The 23,401-nt window shown below is 48.0% G+C and overlaps 1 protein-coding gene across 2 annotated transcripts in view; it reads right to left on the reverse strand.

Moving 5' to 3' along the window:
• LOC122221671 (protein FAM169B-like) overlaps window positions 1–23,130 on the reverse strand; it is an 88,381-nt gene extending 65,251 nt beyond the window's left edge. For both annotated transcript variants that reach the window (XM_042941107.1, XM_042941105.1), the window contains exons 1-2: window positions 23,070–23,130; window positions 2,255–2,385 (exon numbers count right to left, since the gene is read on the reverse strand). In XM_042941107.1, the coding sequence (XP_042797041.1) occupies window positions 2,255–2,385; window positions 23,070–23,100 (162 nt within the window). In that variant the 5' untranslated portion in view covers window positions 23,101–23,130. The remainder of the gene's footprint in view (window positions 1–2,254; window positions 2,386–23,069) is intronic.
• Between the last annotated feature and the right edge of the window lie 271 nt (window positions 23,131–23,401).

Below are 23,401 nucleotides of genomic sequence, written 5' to 3' on the forward strand. Positions count from 1 at the left end.
ACTCATGAACCACGAGATCATGACCTGAGCCAAAGTCGGATGCTCAACCAACTGAGCCGCCCAGGCGCCCCCAGAAATAAAATATTTTCAAAAATATACACACAGAGCACTGTATTGACATAAAAAGATGTTTCTTACAGACAATATTGTATTCTGAGAGGACGTGAATGTTTAAAATGTATATGCAGAAATAAAAATCAAATGAAACATGTCAAAATGTTCACAGCAGTTAGCTTTGGTTTTTTTTAATTCTATCTGTCCCTGGCTACAGTTTCCCAAATATTATACAAAATATTATTAATTATGCAATGAATAATACAATTAATTATCCCAGCATACGGTGGTTTATTACCAGAAAAAAAATCATAAGTATTACTGTTTAAACGTGATAGGACAATTTCAAGACTGGAAACAGTTCATTAGGACTTTTTGAAGAACCAGATCGATGGGGTACGACATATCCTCAAACCGCTTTCTCATCTTCCTTTTTGTTTGGAAAAATTTCTCTGGATTCAAAAAGAAAAGTTAAATTTGCTAAAAGCAATGAGGAGGTCCGATGCCACCCCAAATTAGACTATTTCAACCACTAAGTGGTACAAAACAGCTACCATTGCTTAAGTAATTGCTAAAATGGTAGGAAAACAAATGGATAATGTTCTCGTGGAAACTTATTTTCCTTTAAGGGGGAGAAGCAGATAGATATAAAGTCATTTCAACATTTCTATCACATAAAAACAACTTAATTTTAAAAACTGTCTTATTTTGTTATGTTTTTGCTAAGAACACTAAAATTACTGGCTCACTGAGCACACTTACATATTCGGGTTTTTTAAGGAAGGGAATCTCATAAATAAGCGTGAAATGAAAGCAGAAGATTGAAACTGCATCCTAAGGTACTCCAGGACTAACTCTTGTATTTCACCAGCCTCTCAGGTTATCTAGGCTTCCCCACACTCCGTCCCACCCTGCAGCCCACAGCCTCTGGCTCCCCAAGAATTAGCAACCCTAACCCTAATGGACAGCTTGCGTCCTCTTCCGGCTTAACCGCCACTAGGGGGCGCTGAAAGCGTGTGCGTGCAGGGACCTCCCTCTGCAGATCAACAATGTGGAATCACCCCAGAGATTCATCTAGGAGTTGATTATGCATTAGCATCTCCAAAATCTCAAGGAAGCCACACTATACAAGCTGCACAAGCCACTTTTCTAATTAACTCTGGAACAACCCTACTATGCCGGGTAGACAGCAATGATATCTGATACGAGTAAAATCTTACATATGTGTAAAACAAGAAAATCCTGTCTCTTCGAACATCAGACTCAAATCTGAAAGAAACGTGACTGACTTAGGTACAGCCCAAGATTCACATATTCTTTTTACTTACTGCATGCGGAAAAAACATTCTTAAAGGTAACACGATTTTAAAATTTTACCCCCAGTCCCACCATCCTAACAAATAAATGTTTTTCATTTCTCTCTGTTCCCTTCCAGTCCTTATTCAAAAGGCAACCTTGGGGCACCTGGGTGGTTCAGTCGGTTAAGCATCTGATTTAGGCTCCGGTCATGATCTCATGGTTCATGGGTTCGAGCCCCACATCGGGCTCTGTACTGACAGTATGGAATCTGCTTTGGATTGTCTCTACCCTTTTCTCTCTCTCCCCTTCTCTCTGCTCCTCCCCTACTCGCTCTCTATCAAAATAAATAAACTTTTTTTAAAAAATGCAATCTTATCGGTACTAAAAATCATTTTTTATATAATTTCATTCCAGTTGACAAAACTTCATTCCAAATCACAAAATTTTAAAACTGAGCCAAACCCTAGAGACCAAAGAGCAACCAATCCCTTCATTTTACACATGGGGAAACTGAGGCCCAACCAGGCATCACACAGTGTCTCCTTCAGTCCCCATAACAACAGTGCAAGGTAAGCTCTGTTATTGTCCCAGTTTTAAATATAAGAACACCAAAACCAGAGAGGTTAAGACACTTGCTCAAGATCACACAGCTAGTAAGCAGTAAATGTGGGATTCACAACAGGCTGTCTCACTCACTGCCTCGCATAACTGGACTTTATACTCAGGACTCCCAAAGCCTATTCTAGGATTCCTTCTGCTTCTCAAAGTGGAATTATTCTAGCATTCACTCTGGAAGTTATTATTTTCTTAATCTATAATATTCATTCTAGTACTAACATTCTACTTTCTAGTGAGCTAGATTTTTCCAGAGCTTTCTACCAACAAGGAACATCACACATACCTGCTCCCCAGTGGGAAGAGAGAAAACCTCTACTGAGGACCGTATCCCTTCCCTGAGTGTCGCATAATAACCCAGAGTTGCTTCCAGATGCCTTTCAGGGTCATCTTCCAAAATATCCACGGGGTAAATGCCTGCAAGGAGGAAAGACAGCAAGAAATGACATTAGATTTACTCTTTTGTTAAAGGGAAAGTCCTTTATTTCTTGAAGTATGTGTATGTGTGTGTTTGAGAGAGAGAAGGCATGAGGTGGGGGGGGGGGGGGGGGGGGGGGGTGGAGAGTGAGGGAGAGAGAGAATCCCAAGCAGGCTCCACACTGTCAGGGCAAAGCCCAATGTCAGGATCGATCTCAGGAACCGTGAAATCATGATCTGAGCTGAAATCAAGAGTCAGACATTTAACCAACTGAGCCATCCAGGCGCCCTGCTGGGTTTTGTTTTTTGTTTTTTGTTTTAAGCACACAATTACCACTTGCTGTAAAAATTATGTTCACCTATTTTTTTTTTCAATGAAAAAGTGCTGCAACAGATGCCAAAAGAAACCAGAAGACATTCTCAATGGCAGGGGTGGCAGCAACCCTGGAGGGATAGGACATTCCACCCAAACCCTCTTGCAACGCTACAGAAACTTCCTTCCATAAACCCAAACCATCAAATGGGTTCCCAAGTATCTATCTTCCCAGAGGGTCAGCCACAGCAGCCATGTGCACAGGCAAATACCTTGAGAGCCCACGCTAGCTGGTTAGAACTTTTTTTTTTTTTCTGAGAGAGAGAGGGCGCGCAAGCAAAGGGCAGAGACAGAGACAGAGGGAGAGAGAGAGAAATCCGGGGCTCATCGGAAGCGGGGCTCGAGCTCACCCGATGCGGGGCTCAAACTCATGAACCATGAGATCATGACCTGAGTGGAAGTCAGATGCTTAACGACTAAGCTACCTGGGCACCCTGGTTAGAACCTTGATAACACTGACAAAGCCAGCTTGAGTTTTGCCAGCTTCCATATTCGCTGTGCAGGCTGATAAGATTTGCCAATTCTTCTCCCTGAGTTGGGCTACTGTTGTGTAAGAGAGTTGAAATGTACTAGTTAGTAGGAACTGTAAACCCACATGTCCATACACAGGGAGACTAGTGTATATATTAATTTGCAAGTTTTCCCCTGGCTCCTCCTCAGCATCTCTTTCTTATCATCACACTTGTAAAGGAAAATTACATCCTTGAATAATCATACAAATTGATAGCATCCAATTCAGCTTGGAAGCAGCAGTCGGCTTTCCCCTGAGATGCTGGCTGGCCTCTGGCTGGCGTGTGCCCAAGTGGGAGGGGACTCTGTCGCCCCCTTCTCTTCTGTGGATCCTGCCTCTGATTCAGCTCTGGGCCTCCTACGGGGGTGAGGCTGCCAAAATGGCTGCCTGATCACCCCCTTCCTCCTCCTCCCCTCCTCTACCTCTTCAAGAAAGATAAGCCTTCACATAAACACTCACAGAGATAGCGGCTTCCCACCTTTCTCTCAGAACCTCCATTCCTCCTGCCAGCTACTTTTCAGGAAACGGGCTGCTGTTAGCAGCAAAGGGTTTCAAGTCCCCAGTCTTTGCCTGTGAGGAATGTTACTGCCATGGATTCGTTACTGGGGGAAACGCTCACAGAAAAGGAGGGATGTCAGGAACGCCTGTGGACCAGGGCCCCGCCTCTGCATATGCCCAAACCCTGCCCCGGGCTTTACATGCTGACAGTGTCGTGGGCACACACAGAGTGACAGATAGATGAGCAAATACATTCTCCCGCTATTCAATGTTCTAAAAAAGGATGTGAGGGGCGCCTGGGTGGCTCAGTCAGTTAAGCATCTGACTCTTGATTTTGGCTCAGGTCGTGATCTCACGGTTCGTGGGATCGAGCCCCGCATCGGACTCTGAGCTGACAGCACAGAGCCTGTTCTCTCTCCCTCTCTCCCTGCCTCTCCCCCATGTTCTCTCTCTCTCTCTCTCTCTCTCTCTCTCAAAATAAATACACATTAAAAAAATATTTGAGTATAAAATGTGTACCCAAAAATTACAACTATAAATGCACTGATACAAATGTTTCAAATACAGACAGAAGAATTAACAGTCCTCTTGGTGACTATGAAAAAGTCCACGATGAACTCTGGGATCTCTCCCTCTTAAAAAGGGCTGTATCTCCGTATAGCCAACATATTCTGTTGCAAAAGACACACACTTGTGGACGGACGGACACACACACACACACACACACACACACACACACACACACACAGAGTCAAGGAGGTCCAGACTCCTCCCTTTGAGCCCAGAAGCCCCAGAAACCAACCAGACATTGCAGGCTGAACCTGCAGACCTCCCCTACCCCCTACTGGGCCTTCCAAGCCCAGAGGGATCCAAGCTGGAACCCTGGCTCCTACCTCAGGGTCCACTTCAAACCTGTCACCAAGACCTGCCTGCGTCCCCTGTCTCCATGCTCATTCTTAGTCCTGAACCTCAGCATCTCAGCCACCTGCCACCCGCCATCGACCAAAATAACCCAGCTAGGTTGCCTGGGGCCCAGGTCCAGCAGGATGCTGAGTGCTCTCTAGCCCTTATTTCAGTCAGTTGGCTTAAGCCCCGTTTCCAGATGAGGAAACTGAGGCCAAGAGGAGAATGCGTGGCTAGTCAGTGGCACCAGCAGGTCATGAAGCTCCGGCTGATTCCAAAATCGGTGTAACACTCAGATTATGTCAGCAATCCCATCAAAAACGATCTCCTCCACCCAGCTCCGAAGGCCCTTCATAATTCCACGCCCCCTTCACCCAACACGCTTCTACACCTGCACCCCCCACTCCTTCTATCGTGACCTCCCCAAGGCCCATCTCAAAAACCGACACTCCCTGAAGCCTTCACGGAGCCCCCAAAGGCAAGGGCTCTGGGGGCCTCTGAGTCCTGTGTCCGAATCCCAACTCGGCTTAGGATGGGACTGAATCTGTCTCTGCGGCCTCCCCTGTCCATCAGGGCCTCGCATGCATGAACTCGCTGGGCCAGAGAGGCAGTCTCACCCCACTGGCTCCCAAGCCAGGAACACGGAGTGCTCCTCAGAGCACCTGGTGCGAACGCTTCTCTCCTCTCCCACCCTGCCGCCCCAGGCTTTTCCCACCCCGAGCACTTAGGAAATCTGGGCAGGTGTCTAGGTGGGCTCTCTGTTCAAACTGCTCTTCACTTCCTCTAGACAGTCGAGTGGCTTCCTACAGCTATGAAAAAAGACTGTGCACGTTCAAATGAATTAAGAAAAACAAACTGGAGAGAGGGTGGCTTCAACCCTGAAGCACCCAACTCAAGCTGCGTGTTCACCCCATGAAAACAGCTTCAAGAACACGCTCTCCTAACTGCCCCCAGGAGCTCTGTCTCAGGAGCGAGTAAAGACCCCCCCCCCCCACTTATACTCTCTGTTGCTGGGATCTTCTCAGGAGCGATGCCTGTCAGACCCAGGCATCTAGTGCGCTCCAGTGAGGTCGAGGGCTGCCAGGACGGAGTCACCAACCAGCTCCACCAGGAAGCTGAACTTGGCCCCTTGGGGGTCAGGGAGGACGCTGTGGTCTTCAGGGCTTTGAGAGAAAGGACACCCCACCAGGGCCACAGGGCCCAGAAAGCCTGGGAGCTCCTGGGGGGCCCACAGAGGTTCCTGCTTGGCTCCCCTACAGGCTGCCAAGGGTTACCTGGCATCAGTTCTGGTCGCCTGTGGTCAGGAGAAATGCAATGAATGTGTTTTGCTCCTTACACACCATGAAATCATTTCCCCTGCTGCTTCCGCTGCTGAGGCTGGGAGACCCCCTCAGAGAACCTGGGGGGAGGGGCAGTAACCTCAGGACACCCTTAGCCTTCCTGCCTCTACTGTCAGCTGGGCCCAGGGGCAGAGCCCTGAGGTGGGGGTGGGGTGGGGGTCTTCTCAGCAGGAAGGCCACCAGAAAAATCGGGCCTGCCTCTGGGGGTCAGGACCCGGGAGGGCACAGACTAACCTTCTGGGAAGCGGAGGGCACCTTTGAGCATCTCAGGCCCCACACAAAACACAGCACCCGTGCCGCACCCAGGCCCACTTCCCCTTTAAAGCCTCCAAGCCAGGTGTAGACCCCACACTCCCCAGAAGTGTCCTGGGACAGGCAAACCAGTCTGGGGGAGGCGGCTCAATTCTTCAGCCCTTTGGATTTTAATTAGTTCTCCTCCGCCTGGGCGGTAAGTGGGGGGGCAGGAGCTCCCCCATAAGAAAAGCTACAGCAGCTTCACTCTTACAAACTGTGTGGGTTCGGTTTCTAGAAATCTGCGTGGGAATGAAAAAGGGAAACGCTTCAGGCAAGAGTGGGGGGGACATCCAGTACCCGCTGGGAAAGGGGACCCCTGCTCTCCCAGGGGAATAAAGACCCCTCCCCAACTTGGCAGGAAGAGAGACTCCCTCCCCAGCCCAGGATGAGCATACACACACACACACACACACACACACACAGGAGACCCCGAGAGAGGAAGGAAGCCTCCCACCCACTCACCCCCCAGACCGCAAGGGCACACTTGGGCAGTGCCCAGGGGCCTCCAGGAAGTAAACAAGTCTGGGACGTCTGACGCAGGCGCTCTGGAGGCTGAGCTGGGACCGCCGCACTGGCTTTGCCGGTGATGGAAGGCAGACTCCGGGCAGGGGCTTCCAGATGTGAAATGCTAACAGGCTTTAATGGCTTCAACTGAACAGGAAATGTTTTTCCAAAGCCAAAAGAACGTAATCTTTTCAGTACAACGCAAAATGCTTTTATGAAAAAGACACCCAGTTGAAATGATAATTCACTGCAGCCTGTAAAAAAAAAATGAGATCCCCAAACGAGCCCCCAATTTAAGAATTCACATTAAGCGTATGTTTGCTGTAGTCACCGGAACAACAACAACAACGTGGTACCTCTTAAAGCATACTTCTAGGGAAAATACTTAAATCCTTCAGGATCTTCGTACCGAAGTCCCAGTTCCCAGGGCTGCACGGATGGTACCCAACACTCCCCCGAGCCACTGCCTGTTACCCACTGCTGATCAGCCACGGCCACTCCAGGGCCACCCACTGCTGCTCAGTCTGGCAAAGCCTAATGCTCTAGAACCTTCTCAGCACTCTTTGGTCCTCCCAATATAAAGAGCAATGCTGGGGCACCCAGGTGGTTCAGTCGGTTCAGCATCCAAATTCAGCTCAGTCCATGAGATCACACTGCATGAGTTCCAGCCCCGCATCGGGCTCACTGTTGTCAGCTCAGAGCCCGCTTCGGATCCTCTGTCCCCCATCCCCCCACCTCTCTCTCTCTCTGCCCTTCCTCCACTCGTGCTCTCTCTCTCTCAAAAAAAAGAAAGCCAACTAATGAAGACCTCGAAAGATGTCCATGATCTGCACTTACCCATTTATTCAGTACCGCTTGCAAAATATTCTCTCTGAATACCACCTCAAACAAATATGAAGAAAGTTCTTTCATTTGGGGAAAGTGAGATTTTTCTCATATGGGACTATGATCACGAGAAACATGAATAAAGATATTTTAAATTTTCCTAGCCCTGCTCTTGAGAACGTTGACCCCAATGAAAGCCTCTATCTACCCATCAGTAACTACATGGCCTTATGTCATCAGAAAAGCTGACTGTAATCACTTGATTTTTTTTGTAGTAATGTACGTTGTCGTTCTTGAAGTATAGCTAACGAATCTTGCTCATGATATGTGAAAAAATTTCTAAGAATACAAAATTAGAAGGCAGTATTCCACTTTTATTTTTCAACAATGGTTTGTATTCCTAACATACATTTTTTTTTTTAATTTTTGCTTTCCTTTATTTTTCATACAAGTGGTCTGCTGTTTCTTCAAAAATCAATTTTCTTCTCAAAGGAACTTATAAGAGGGGCTCCTGGGTGGCTCAGTCGGTTAAGCATCCAACTTCGGCTTAGGTCATGATCTCGTGGTTCATGAGTTCAAGCCCCGTGTCGGGCTCTGTGCTGACAGCTCAGAGCCTCGAGCCTGCTTCGGATTCTGTGTCTCCCCTGTCTCCCCCCACTCACGCTCTATCTCTCTCTCTCTCTCTCTCAAAAAATGAATAAACATTAAAAAAAATTAAAGAAACTTGTAAGAAAGAATCCGTATTACAGAAGAAACTGCCAGCGAGGATTAAGTGACTAATTCTGGACTTAGCAGGAAACATAGAGACTAGTTTGTAACCAGAGAGAGAAGGGCACCAGGAGAGACCAGAAGCACGGAGCAAGAGGTGTCCGTGCAGATCTGAACCCAGGCGTTCCACACACCCACGGCAGGGAGGGCAGCACCTAATGGGAGAAGATTCCCAAATACCACCTCCATTGCTCAGGATTCAGGACCAGGAACTCATCAGGCTCCCCAATTTCTAGCGAGGAATGTGTTTTGCTGCACAACACGCTCCCAGAGCTACGTGTCTTCAAGCTGTATGCTTTAAAACTCAGTATTCGCCATGCAAACTGCATCTTGAGCCTCCGAAGCATCCACCACAGGATGCCTTAAAACTGAGAACTACTCATCACCTAAGGGATGAGTATGTTTAACTAAAAAACAAAAGAGGGTTATTGCGTATACAGGTATCCCCTACTCTTCCCAAGTTTACATTATGCCACTTTGCTTTCATGAAAGAGCTACATTAGTACCCGTTTTTGCTCACTGAAAAAATCCAAACAGGTCTTTCCCTTTTATGATGAAAGGGGAAAAGCAAAAACAGTGTTCGGCATCGGTTCTGCAGTGAGCCCTTACAGACAAGGCACAAGGCACACACAGTGAGCACAGACAGTGGTCGGGAGAAATTCCTTTCCCGGAAAGGATCTCAGCATCTCAGCATCAAGCTGCCAGAACTTCTAACGGTGTCTGTGAGCACCCGTGCTTTATCTCGATTTATTTTATGTATCCCTTAGCAAGTTGTGTCCTAAGGTATCAGAAAAGCCTGCGACAGGTTATTTTTGGGACTAGGCATGCTCAAACACCATATAAGTCCATGGTAACTGATTCTTCTCTTTATGCCATTTCAGCCTCATAGGAAGGCTCTCCTTGCAGAGAGTGGGGGAAACCTGTAGTGAGAAATACCCACAGTTGAACAAAACATTGCCTGGCATTTACTTACTATCCTAAAACCCAAGTCTGCACAGCCATCACGAGGACTCTCCTCCTGCCATTCCAGCATTTTCCCAAGCACATCCCATGAACACTTAGCTCCATAAGATATGCTGTGAACGGGGCTTCCAAGACAGGCACGTTTCAAAATGGGGGCCTGCTGTCCTCAGAGCTCAGTGCTGGGAGCTCCACGTGCCTATCAGCAAGCAGAACGTGGAGAAATCCTGAAGCAGTGGAATTTGCTTAATCCAGCATTTATTTCCCATACTTATTTAACCAGGGACCCCTGTGTCCAAAACACCAACTGACAGATGAAAAGCACAACTTAGAGAAGAGTGGGGGGTTGGAGGAGGGAGGGTATTTTAAATTTTTTTATTTTAGAGAGAAAGGGGAGCAAGCAGGGGAGAGGAGCAGAGAGAGGGAGGGAGAGAGAGAGAGGGAGAGGGAGGGAGGGAGGGAGGGAGGGAGGGAGGGAGGGAGGGAGGGAGAGAGAGAGAGAGAGAGAGAGAGAGAGAGACTCTCAAGCAGGCTCCACACTCCACAGGGAGCCCAACTCAGGGCTCAATCCCACGACCCCGGGATCATGACCTGAGCCGAAATCAAGAGTCGGACACTCAACCCAACTGACTGAGCCACCCAGGTGCCCTGGGAAGAGTGTTTTGAAGTAATATCAGGGCAGAAGGCAGCATCGCTCTCAGACAGAGAGCAAATATGCAAATGCTCAGAGCCCAAAGGCCCACCAGCCAAGGGAGCCACAGTGACACAAGAGCGATCATCCACAGAAAAGAGTAGAAAACAGAAGGTGAAGCAAACATCCACTCAGATATTTTTGTTGCTTTTGAAGAGCATCTGATTGCCAAAATATTCTTAGCAAAGAATTGAGAAAAAAAAAAAACAGAAAGTTGGAAGACAGACTGTAGAATATGTTAGAATTTTTTGAGCAGATGAGCAAAACTGTCAACGCACGTAAGCACGCTGGGAAAGGTCTGCAGGTGGTGGCGGGAAAGTTTCCTTCCCTGGTAATTGACAGGGAGCCTGTCGCTCTGTTATCACATATTTAGTATTGGCCCACTTGCAACTTGTCACTGCCTCGGCTGAGAATAAATCACTCGTCCCGAGTCTAAGACGGTAAAATATGCCGATGACTTTATGTGCCCACCCACACAAAGGTTTATGGAACCCTAACTGCTTTTAATATGAAGGTCTCGTAATCTGACCACTGGTGCATCTTACTTGCAGGCAAGTGATACAGAGACAAAACTATTTCTTCCCCTGAATCATTCAAAAGGACGTGAGGTGGGAATGAAACACGCTGTTGTTTTTGCATCCAAAGAGGTGTCACGTCGGAGGACAAACGTGAAGCCCTGCTTGGGGCAGGCGGGATGAAACGGCATCTCCAATGTATACTTCCTTCTGAATGGTAACCTATAATTGTCTGACCCTGACAATTGTGGGAAGCTCGGGCTTTCCTCACCCCTGAACCTGAGCCGCTCCGTGCCATGTGATCATCACCACGGTGCCATATTTGTCTAACCTTTACTGAGAAGGAAGAAGGCTCAGGAGAACAGAGAAAGCTTGACTCTTTGTATCCTGAATGTAATTGACCAAGAACTTGTGAAAATACCGAGCCCCGGTGTCAGTAACACCACCACAACACGCGATGGCCCCGAAGCTGATGGGAAAATGCTGTGGGGAGCAACTGTCCAGAGCGGAACCAGAGCCCTAAACCACACAGGACACAACGAGAGGAAGAAAAATAACTCCTCATCAACGTAATGCTTTTACCCATTACTCACAGAATAACATTTCTCAGAACTCACCCCAGAACTGTGGCTCTTAATGGACTTCATAAACTTTCATCCAGAAAACCGTATCTCTATGTATGCTCATCTATTACACTGCGAACAATACCTCTGAAGAGGAGGGAAAGATTGGCTTCTGATGCCTGTACAAAGCATCAGAGGGAGTTGAAAATAGACCAGCCCTCAGTGTCCACATCCCAGTTCTAGATTAAGTTGTGCACACTGCAAAGTACTTAGACTCATCACCCAGACTACCACCCACGGAGAATGAATGGAAAAGAATAGGTTTAGGGGTGCCTGGGTGGCTCAGTGGGTTAAGCGTCCGATTTTGACTCAGGTCATGATCTCACAGTTCGTGACTTCGAGCCCCCCCCCCTCCTCCGTTGGGCTCTGTACTATCAGCTGGAGCCTGGAACCGGCTTCAGATTTCAGGTCTCCCTCTCTCTCTGCCCCCCCCCCCACTTGTGCTCTGCCTCTCTTTCTCTCTCCCTCCCTCTCTCTCTCTCTCTCAAAAATAAACATTAAAAAAAAAGAATGGATTTACCTGAATCCTAAAAAATTATTTACTTAGAAGACAACTGTTCCCCAATAACTGGAAACGTGTCAAGGTAGCTACATTTTTATAAGGGCACTGGATCTTTTGTATAAAACTGAAACATAGGTGAAGATGTACACACCAAATACAAATAGTTGCATCAAAGTTAGTAGCCACTAAATTGCACCTAACTGGCTCAGCGGGAAGTGCACAGGACTCTTAATCTCAGGGTCCTGAGTTTCCGCCTCACCTTGGGCATAGAGATTACTTTAAAAAAACAAATAAAATAAATTTTTAGAAAAGTACTAGCTGGGAGAAAACAGAATACTAATGAGAAGTTCTCACATAAAATGTACCCTTTGGGGTGCCTAGGTGGCTCAGTTGGTTAAGCATCTAAATCTTGATTTCTGCTAAGGTCATGATCTCAAGGTCTGTGAGACTGAGCCCAGAGTCAGGCTCCATGCTGACAGCGTGGAGGCTGCTTGAGATATCTCCTTCTCCTTTTCCCTCTCTCTCTCTCTTTCTCTCTCCCTCTGCCCCTCCCCTGCTCACTTATGCATGCTCTCTCTCTCTCTCGAAATAACTAAATATTTTTTAAAAATAAATAAAATGTACATATTCCATTCACATAGGCTTTTTTTTCCAGTTTTACAAAAAGCTTTCACACAAGTACTTGCTTGTTTGAAATGTACATCAACCCTTTGAAGTCAAGAAAGCACACAGAGCCTCACCCCATTTCTCAGATGTGGAAACGGAAGTTCAAAAACAGAAAGTCAGTAGTAGGGCTGGACTCAAACTCAGATCTTAAGATTTCCAGGGGAGCCTTTGCCAGCGCCCCCTCCTGCTTACTAATGTATATCATGTCAAGAGCCATGTGCTATAAGCCAGCACCAAATGGGAGCTAGTACTCAGCACAGCACTGCTTAAAATAATCCTTTTTAAGGCTGAATCATATTATGTTATATAATGTGTGTGTGTGTGTGTGTGTGTGTGTGTGTGTGTGTGTAAAACTGCCATTTTGTTTATCCATTCACCTGTTATTGAATACTTGGACCATTTTCATCTTTTGGCTATTGTAAATAATGGTACAATGAACACGGATTTAGAAATATTTCTTTCAGCCCCTGTTTTCCCTTCTTTTGGGTGTATACACCCAGAACTTTCTATGTTTAATTTTTTTTAACTTTTTAAAAAAAGTTTGTTCATTTGGGGCTCCTGGGTGGCTCAGTCGGTTAAGCATCTGACTTTGGCTCTGGTCATGATCTCGTGGTCTGTGAGTTCAAGCCCCGCATCGGGCTCTGTGCTGACAGCTCAGAGCCTGGAGCCTGCTTTGCATTCTGTGTCTCCCTCTCCCTCTCTTCCCTCTCTCTCTCTCTCTCTCTCTCTCTCTGAGATCCCTCCCCCACTCGCTCGCACTCTCTCTCTCTCAAAAATAAATAAACATTAAAAGATTTTTTTAATAAAGTTTATTTCTGAGAGAGAGAGAGAGAGAGAGAGCGTGAGTGCACATGCACGTGTCGGGGAGGGGCAGAGAGACAGAGGGAGAGAAAATCCCAAGCAGGTTGCCAACTGTCAGCACAGAGCCTGACGCAGGGCTCAATCTGACAAATCGTGAGATCATGACCTGAGCCAAAGTCAAGAGCCAGACGCTCAACAGACTGAGCCACACAGGTGCCCCATCTATGTTTAATTTGTTTAAGGAACCACCATACTGCTGTCCACAGTGGCTGCACAATTTTACGTCCCCATCAACAGCGCACAGGGGTTCCAATTTCCCCACATTCTTGTTATTTTCAACACTTGTTATTTTCTGGTTTTGCGGGGGAGGGGTTGATAACAGCCATTCTAAAGGGTGTGTGCAGTGATATCATTATGCTTTTAATTTGCATTCCCCAAACGATTAGTGATGTTGAGCATCTTTTCATGTGCTTGCTGGCCATCTGTATATCTTCTCTGGAGAAAGGTCTATTCAAGTATTTTGCCCAAACAGTCATAATTTGTAACCTGTATTTTGGGGGCGCCTCGGTGGCTCAGTCAGTTAAGCGGCCAACCTCAGCTCAGGTCATGATCTCGCCACTCACGAGTCCAAGCCCTGCGTCAGGCTCTGTGCTGTCAGCCTGGAGCCTGCTTCGGATTCTGTCTCTCTCTGCCCCTCCCTTCTCATGCTCTGTCTCTCTCTCTGTCTCTCTCAAAAATAAAGATTTAAAAAAAAGGTTTTTTTAATTAAAGAAAGAGCGTTCTGTACTTTGAAAACCTTGTAAGAAGTAAAAAGACATGCATTCACAAAGGGTTACATGGGAAGGCTGGAGTGGCCTAAGTGGACTAATACCTGCAGAGGATTCATTCACACTACCCTCATCACTGGGCAATGATGCCCACCTCTGCCCACCGTCCAGCTGTGCAAGGCTCCAAACAAAGACAGCAGTGGCTGGGAGACGGCTGAAGTCAAGAGGACAGACTGAGTGTGCACTGTCATTTGGTAAGCTACTTTAAAGCTTGGAGGGGAAAAAAAAAGAAAACTTCTCCCAGCTTTTTTTAAATAATAATACAGTAAAAAAAAATTTAAAAATGAATAATAAACAAATAAAATAATACTACAGTAACACCCTGAGGCCTCTGTGATACCTGTCCCCAGGGTACCTGCCCAAGGGTGACATCAGCTTAGACCAAGGTCTCCCTGATACCCCAGGGTCCTAGCAACAGATCTAATCAGACCCAGGTCACATCCAATATCAAGCCCACAGCAAAGGTTTGCAAAATTTTCTGCCATAAAGCTATGTTAAAATGTGTAACCTAAGACATCAAGGCCACCATGCAGGGGTGCCGGGCAATACCCTGGAGAAAAACAAAAACAGTCTCTGTCTGCACTTCTAGAACTTACAGCCTGGTCAGGGAGACACATAATCTTAAAAAAAAATGTTGAATACTCCCATGGTATGGCAGGAGAAGGGAAGGGGAGACAGGAGACAAGAGGACTAGGGAAGTTCGATCTAAGAAAGTAATCTTTAGGCAGAGGACTGAAGAATAAAATGTCAGCCCCATGCAGAGCAGGGCAAGGGCCCAGAACACTGAAGGAACAGCCCATGTAGGAGGAAGAAAGGAGCAAAAGGATTCCAAGAGCTAAAGGCCGGCCAGTGAGCCTGCATTAGTTTCAGGACCCTGGCCTTGCTCCCAACTTCAGGTTTCAAGGAAAATGCAAAAGGAGGCCTCTGAAAGGTCCCCAACAGGCCATGATAGCTGGAGCGTGTCTTTACTCCTTCTTCCAGAACTCGGCAGTCGGCACCAAACCAGAGGCAATGCAGGTTGAAGTGGCCAATGACAGTAGCTTGGACCAAAGACAGCAGTGGAGATAACGAGAAAGAGTTGGCAGGCTTCGGCCAGATGGGCGGCGAACATAGCAGAATTGGATGGTGGTTGGATGCACGGGGTGAGGGGCCAAGGTGGCCTACTTTACCCCCTCCCCTCTATATAAGTCAATGAAATTCTACTGGGACCTTTCAGCCTGTGACAGATTTATAAACTAGCACTGGAAGCAATCTAAGTCTGCTAAGATCCTAGCTCTTTCCAAAGGGGGAAATTGATGAACCTGCCAACAGAAAGAATAAGATGTATGTTATTTTAAAACACTAAGTATTTTCCTTAAGGTATTACGAATGGAGCCCATCGGAGAAGACAGATGAAGCTATGCACAAAAGGATACCACCATGCCAGATCTCCCCAGTATGGAGCCACACGGGCTGTGAAGTTTGGGCATGAGGGAAGGGCACCAGCTTTGGGGTCATTCACACCTGATTTCAAAAATCTCTAAACACATGATGAAAGAAATGGCCACAAAGGGTCAGCACAAACTGAATCAGACCCACAGGACTGTAGATATTGAAACCGTCCGGTAGAGAAGATAAGGATCTTAAATATGTCTAAAGAAATTTAAATACAAAATTTAAAAAGCCAACATTTTTTGTTTGGCCAATAAGATCCTAGGGGGAAAGGAAGCAGAACCTCTAGAAATGAATGTCTTAAAGAGCTGATGAACTAGAAAATATATCTGCAGAAATTACCCAGAATGCAGCACAGAAAGACACAGGGGGAAAATACGGTAGGCAGGTTAAGAAAGAGGAAAGGAGAACTTCAAGGTCCAGTAACAATCTTAACTGAAGTTCTAGAAGGAGAGAATAGGATGGAGAAGAGTTGAGATTTAAAGAAATCATGATTGAAATTTTTCCAGAATTGATGAAAGATACCTACCCTCACATATTAGAATCCCAACCAATCCCCAAGGTAGGAAAAAAAGAAAAAGAAAAATCCCCACCCAGACACACTGTGACCAAACTGCAAAACAACAAACACAAAATGAAGCAGCCAGAAGACACAAGACATCTTCCAAGGGAATGCTGAGTAGACTGACAGCGGCCTTCTCCACAGCAACTATGGCATCCAGAAGACAATGGAAGAACATTTTTAAAGGGCAGAAGGAAAAGAACTTTGATCCTCCACCCGGCAAAAGTAACTTCCAAGAACATGGGCAAATAAAGAACTGTTTAGAAAAACCAAACCTGAGGGAGTCTGCTACCAGAAAATCCTCACTGAAGTTATTTCTAAAGGATACCTACCAGGAGATAAGGGAAGAACCTCAAGGTAAGTTAGTTAAGAAGGAATGGCAGCAAAGAAAATAATAACCACGTGGCTAAAACTCAAGCCAGTGCTGACCAGATGAAACAAAAACATCTAACTGGAGGAAATGAAAACTCAGAACATCAGAAGTTAGAAATCAGGAAATTAAAAATTAGAACAAAGGTGCTACATAACAACAACACATAAACTGGGAAGGGGATAATTGAAATGGGAGCACTATAAGGTCTTGACGTGATTCCAAGAAAGTTTAAAATTGATTAGTTTCAGAATGAGAGTTAACGTGCATTTTAAATTTTCTAAGTGAGGGGTGCCTGGGTGGCTCAGTCGGTTAAGCGTCCCACTCTTGACTTGGGCTCAGGTCATGATCTCACGGTTCTTGAGTTTGAGCCCCACATCGGGCTCTGTGCTGACAGCACGGAGCCTGCTTGAGATTCTGTCTCCCTCTCTCTCTGCTCCTCCCTCACTTGCTCTCTATCTCTCTCTCAAAATAAATTTTAACTTTAAAAAATAAATAAATAGAATTTCTAAGTTAGCCCCCAAAAGAATAGAAATATAGGTATCACATTTCAAAATAGGAGAGAAAAAACAGAATTAGGACAAGGGTTGGGGAAGGATATCTCAATATAAAAAAAAAGTGAAAACATGATGATTTGTTGATACTCATATTTAATTGTTACAGTTAAAAACCAATATTTATTGGAGTGCCTGGGTAGCTCAGTCGATTAAGCATCCAACTTCGGCTCAGGTCATGATCTTGCAGTTCATGGGTTCGATTCCCACATCGGGGCTGACAGCTCGGAGCCTGGAGCCTGCTTTAGATTCTGTGTCTCCCTCTCTCTCTGCCCCTCCCTGCTCATGCGCTCTCTCTCTCTCTCTCTCTCTCTCTCTCTCTCAAAAATGAATAAACATTAAAATTTTTTTAAAAAAAACAATATTCATCAATAACTAGATTATGCTTTAGTAGGGCAGATTTTGTTCATTAGTGTCTTTACCCAAATATTTCTTAATATTTTAATAATATTTTTATTCAGTGTTCATGTAGTATGAAAAAAACACAAAGCAATACCTTTCTGTCTACATAGCTTATTTTTTTCCCCCAAGATGTTCTAAGAGCCCAAAGGTAAGCAATACATATGCATTACAGAAATCACTTGTTGGTAGGTATAAAGGCCAAAACCAACAAGCAACTATAATTCGCTTTGGGCATTATACCCCTCTACCCACATACATACACTCGGCAAAAATAGTCCACGAAGTAGCAGAAGAATATTGGGCAAGGACAGTGTTTCCAGAGGAAGGTCTACACAATGGGGAAGTCTACACAACATCTTCTCCAGCTCCTACCATTGAATGAAATATTCAGGGCTCTGATTAGGGTTTATTTCAGCAAAATGCAATGAAGAAATGAACACAGCTTTTTCCCTATCTTAATGCAATTCAAGAGCAGTGGTTAGAAACTCGGTTTCCAAGAAACACACATTTATCCCCACTTCTGCAAGTCCAGGAAAACGAGCAGTCTCGAAAGTCTGGTTGGGCCTTGGGAGCCCCCAGCACATACGTGGGCAGGAGCTCCCTTACAGCCCTCCATTGGGGTCCCCAGACCTCTACCTCGCCTGAGTCCCAGTGGCCCTGTGGCTGCCCTCCTTTGGAAGAGCAAAGAAGCACAGTGGAAGGTTTCTATACCTGGACAGACAACAGGTATTGGTTTAAGCGGGAAATGAGGCCACTGCCTGGGCATCGACAAGGCAAAGAGCTCGATATGAGAGGGCTCCCCGGGGGCCAGCGTGGGGTGAGGATGATCTGCCAGGATGTCAACAGACAGTGGCCTTTGGATTCAGACACCCTGTGTATCCTACCCCCAACCCCAGCTTGCTGATCAAGGGCCTTGGAAAAGAAAACCCACAACAGAGGACGGACGCACTAAAAAGCATGGAATCTCTCAAGCACAGCTGTTACATCCTAATGAGTGTTTTTCAAAGGTCCCAACCTTCAGTTGCTACTGACAGTCAGTCTTAACTGCCACGGCCCCCACAACCCGGCAACCCTGACTTGGAAAGTCACATGACACCAGGGGCATCTGACCCCAAAATGTGCTTGAATTTTGCCCCGCATTTTCTGTCTGTACCACTCGGACACAGCAGAAAACAGAGCCATTTTCTACAATCCTCTGTTTGGGATTTCCCAAGGCTAAGCTACAAATAAGAATGTCATCAGAGGAGGCGGGAGCCAACTGCTGTCAGGAACTGAGCTAAGGCCAGTCAGCTGGTCAGCAGACTAGGGTTTCAAAGGTCAGAAAGACAATACCTCAATGCCCACTGCCCTCCCACCATCCAGCCGGAGTCCTGGCTGCTCGATCGTTCACACCATTCTGCCAACACATGGCAGGAGGAGGTCAGAACACGAGTCATTTCTGGCCTGGCTTCCTGCATTGGAGATCCCCATTTAACACAGATATTTCACAGCCCTCATTTAGAAATGGAGTAAGGACCATCTATAGCACAGACAGCATTATACGGCAAGGAATCACAACCAATGGTGGGGCTTGGAGGGGGGGCAGGTAACACAAAATGCCCAAGCCATTAGGAGGACCTGCTCAGGACCCAGGCTTCCCAGAACAAGCAGGACCCGGGAAAGATATCCCAAGGAATGGACTGACCAGAGCCCTGTCCAGGGACACCCTGCACCAGCAAGGGCAGGTCGGCCTGGGTCATCCCATATCCTGATACGCCTAATATGCAGTAATCCTACCACCAACACAACCAACAAAAGCTTTCACCAGCTCCTAAAAGGAAATGATTTCTCCATTCAAAGGTCATGGAGCTCCTGCTGTGGGCCAGGTCAGAGCGGGGCGCTACAGAAGAAAGATTAATTAAGGTCCTGCCCTCAGAGAGATCACAGTCTGGCTGGGTAGGAAGTAACTGACCAACTTCAGGGCCAAGTGGATTTTCAGAGACCATCCCATCTTCTCCCTTCCTTCCTGATGAAGGGATGGAGACCTGAAAGCACTTAGCAACAGTGACATGAGTCCAAGTGGCCAGCCCAGCCCCCTACCCACTGCCCCCAATGAGGCCCCGCTGTCAGAGACTCAAATCATGTGCCCAGACTCACCAGGTCCACATGCCTCTATGGGGACCCTTCTGGACCTTGAACTAGATAAGATCCACATTTGATAAATATTTGATTTTTTTTTTTTTTTAAGTTTTATGTTCGCATGAGGTCGTCCCTAAGGAAGGAGGCCCTTTAAGGACTGGCTCGTGGATTACTTCCTTCTCAGGAAGGAAGTGGGAGGGGCTCCACATCAAACATCACCCTTATGACAAGATCCTTTCTCTGGGGAGTCAGACCACCCCCATGTGAATCCCAACCTGCCACTTACTAGCAGGTAACTTTAGGCAAGTTACTTCGCCCTTGCCCTGACACCCTTCTGGGCAGACACGGGTCCTGCCTGCCTCAGCCTCTCTCAGCACCAGGCCCTGCCCCGGGCTTTTCTTTCCGGTCTCTCCTCCTTTGGGTCCATGCCTCATAACCTCAGCACTTCCCCCTCTCTGAGGCTTCAGGCTGTGCCTTCAGCTCCTCGCCTCTTCCCATTTCCCAGGGGACACCCTCGCCAGACCTCCAGGGGTCCCCAACAGAGCTCAGGGCAGGCACTGGCCTTTCTAGATTCTCCCACACTCCAGAGTCAGTGTTTCTGACTAACTCTTCAGTATCACCCATGGGTGGCATGTTCTGGAACATTCGGAAATCCCTGTGTCTAGATTGCTTCAGGTTTTCCCCCTCTGAAAGTCAGTTCCTTTACTGAACTCATCACTGTCCCTGTTCCCCCAACCCAAGCTTCAGAGTCAACCCAGCCTTTGGAGTCTTCCTTGTGTGCTAGCTTTCCCATCTGTAAAGCTCTGCTTTGTTACCAGTGCAAATTGTCCAACACCTAACTTTTCTTACCTGGAACACTAAACTGACTTTTTTTAATAGCTTATTTTTTGAATTTATTTGTTTTTCAGAGAGAGAGAGAAAGAGAGAGAGAGAGTGAGCAGGGGAGGGGAAGAGAGAGAGGGAGACAGAATCCCAAGCAGGCTCCATGTTGTCAGTGCAGAGCCCGACGCGGGACTTGAACCCACCAACTGTGAGATCATGACCTGAGCTGAAACCAAGGGTCAGATGCTTAACCAACTGAGCCACCTAGGCACCCCTAAACTGACTTTCTAAGTGGAGATCATAAGATAGGAAATTCTCACAAACCTTTCAATTTGGGCTGTAAACAGAAGGGATGAAGGGCAAAACAATGGCCTTCTCAGAGGGGACCCTACATTTTACCATGGACGCAGCAGTCGGCAGTGATGAGCTCAGGGTCGCCTGGAACCCTTACGAGGTAGGTCACATCCTTATTTTATGGATGAGGGAGATTCGAGGTGAAGGATGAGAGGAGTACAGAACTGGACCGTGTCGGACTTGCCTTTTCTTTTCCAGGATGCTCCAAGCTAAAATGACAGCAGCAGATGGTCTGCTAGGACCTAAGAACTTTTTCAGCATCAGAGAAATTAAAAACCCTCAGAGAGAGACAGAGAGAGGAGAGAGAGAGAGAGAGGGAGAGTATGTGAGTGTGAGTGTGTGTGTGTGTGTGTGTATGTGTGTGTGGCCCTGGGGCATGTCTTGAATTACTTCGGGGTAGCTCCAGAGCCCCACTGTATCATATCCCCCAACCAGACACCCCAATACTGAGGAGGCTCATCTAGATCCAGAACACAACGCCCATGGGAGCGTCGCAGACCCTTTCCCTACACTTTAGGGCTAGAACAAGCAAGGACCAGGTCACAACCTTATCTGAAAGCATAGTTCTTAGTTTCATGCTTCCTTGCTAAAGAAAAAAGGATTCCTACGTAGGCACGATTCGTTCAAGCCCTTTTTGGAAATGGGCTATCAAAGCTTGGGCAACGGTTCAGCTATGTAAGACTCCAATCCATTAGGCTCTAGCACATGTGGAAATGATTAATGTGTAACTGCCGTGTGTCCTCTGGTCCATCAGCAACCACGAAAGCCACAGCAAACGCTGAAAGAAATGCAGGAAAATCCTTAAAGTGTCCAGGCCAACTACACTTTTCCAGAAGTGAAATTACCCTTACTTTTCCCATTAAACGTAGAAAGCCTGGGTAGAATTGCACAGCGCTAAGACAGTGGTTGGGAAGAACTCTCTGATTCACGGTACACTCCGAGGAGGAGGGGAAGGGAGAAGCGAGGGATTGCACAACTCTGTGCCCATTCCTTAAGTGTTGAAAATATAGGAGGTATTCCTGTACAGTAATTCCCTAGGGAGCAAAACCGTCTCCCTCTTGCAGATGTGGAAGACAAGACCAGAAGAGCAAGTCACTTTTGTTTCTTGACCCAGTTCTCAAACTGGCCCAGCGCTCACTATCCACAACCATGGCGACCAACGTTCCAGAAAGGACCGCAGGGGGGGAAAAAAAATCAAAACCCCAACAAAATCACCCCCCACCCCCACCTCTAAAAACAGCGACCAAACCATTTCTCAATCTCCAGACCAATGAAAACGTTCACCAGGAATGTAAAACTCATACAACTGGCTAGTGGCCACCTTCTCTCCTTAACTCGCTCTAAAAATCGGGGAAAACAACTCAAAGTCACAGTTTTTAAGTGCAGGTCGTAAAAAACGAGTCATTTGCCGCTGTTGACTTCCAATAAAAGGCAAAGGAGCCTCTGTAATATTGGTTTTTTTTTTTTCCTTACAGAAATGGGGGGGAAAGAAAGCGGCCAGTCTGGGGTTTGACTGCACGCGGGGGCAGGGCTGGCCACCTGTGGCCTCACGCCTCGTGGCCGGACTGGACGGAGGGGACGAGAGGTACCCGGCCACTGGGCCCTTCCAGCCGCCGGTCCCCGCCAGAGGAAGCGGATACAGGAGGGAAGAGGCATTTTCTCAGCATCCAACGCCCCCTACGCCACCTCCCACCCAAACACTCCTTTGTGGGACTGGCGGAAAGCCCTTTGGGGATTTGTCCCACGTGCTTTCAGACTCAGAATGGCAACGCTGGCCTGGTTCTCCGGAGAGGGAGCCGGGCAGGGCCCCTCCTGGGCCTCTCAGGAGGAGGCAGACTTAGTTTCGGAAGGCGGGGGGGTGGAGGCGCCCCCAAATCCAGACTCCCCAGCTGGCCTGCTGGATTGGGGGCCGCACGCCCGCCGCCGCGCAAGGTGCCAGGGATAAAACAGGCCGTCCTGGAAGCTGGGAAGGGGGCGGCGGGGGAGCGGAGGCGCCCGCTGTAACCCGAGCTGCTCTTCTGATTTCTCTCCGGCCTTGCGGTTCCCATTTCACAGACAAGGCCACCACGGCTGGGAAGTCAGTGAGCTCGCCAAGCCCGGGTCAGCGGTGCGGCCGCCCGGTGACCCCGGAGACGGGCGGGGGAGCGTGACCGTGACCGTGACCCCTCCAGGGCTACCCCTCCCAGGAGTGAGAGCTTCAGCCCGTCGGTCCCGCACCCGACGTCCCGGGCCGTGGGCCCATCTAGTTCCCTGGAGGCGACAGGTGCGCGGCTAGTGGCGCCCTGGCGCCGACTCCGGGGAAAGTTTCCTGGCCGCTGCGCGCTGTTTACGGTCTCGTTTTGCAGCGCTCGGGCCCCGAGCTCTCAGGCCAGCCCAGCCATTGAAACCCGACACGCGGGGAGGGGCCATCGCGCCGGCCAGCGAGGGAGGCGAGCTGGCTCCGGGCCCCGCCGGCCGCGGCTCCGCTTACCTGCGACTCCGCGAGCTGCCTCTGCCTCCATGCTGGGCTCCTACGGCGCTGCGTCCGGTCCCCTCCGCGCTCCCTCCTCTCCCGGCCCGGGGCCGCCCCCAGCCCCCGCCCCCACTCCGAGGCTGACCCGCCCCTCCCCCCGGACTGCGCCGGATCGCGGCTCGCTCCCCAGAGCTGGCCCTGCCCCGCCTCCAGCCGCGTGCCCTGGGGGCCCCGGCTGCGCCGCCCATTGACCCCTACTCCCCAGTTTGCAAAGCTACACCCTGAGGAGCTTTTATTATTTCCTTTCATTCTTTAGAAGAGAAAACTATTTGCACCCCATCCCATGGCCA

The sequence above is a fragment of the Panthera leo genome, chromosome B3 (assembly GCF_018350215.1).
Source record: "Panthera leo isolate Ple1 chromosome B3, P.leo_Ple1_pat1.1, whole genome shotgun sequence".
NCBI classification, from domain to species: domain Eukaryota; kingdom Metazoa; phylum Chordata; class Mammalia; order Carnivora; family Felidae; genus Panthera; species Panthera leo.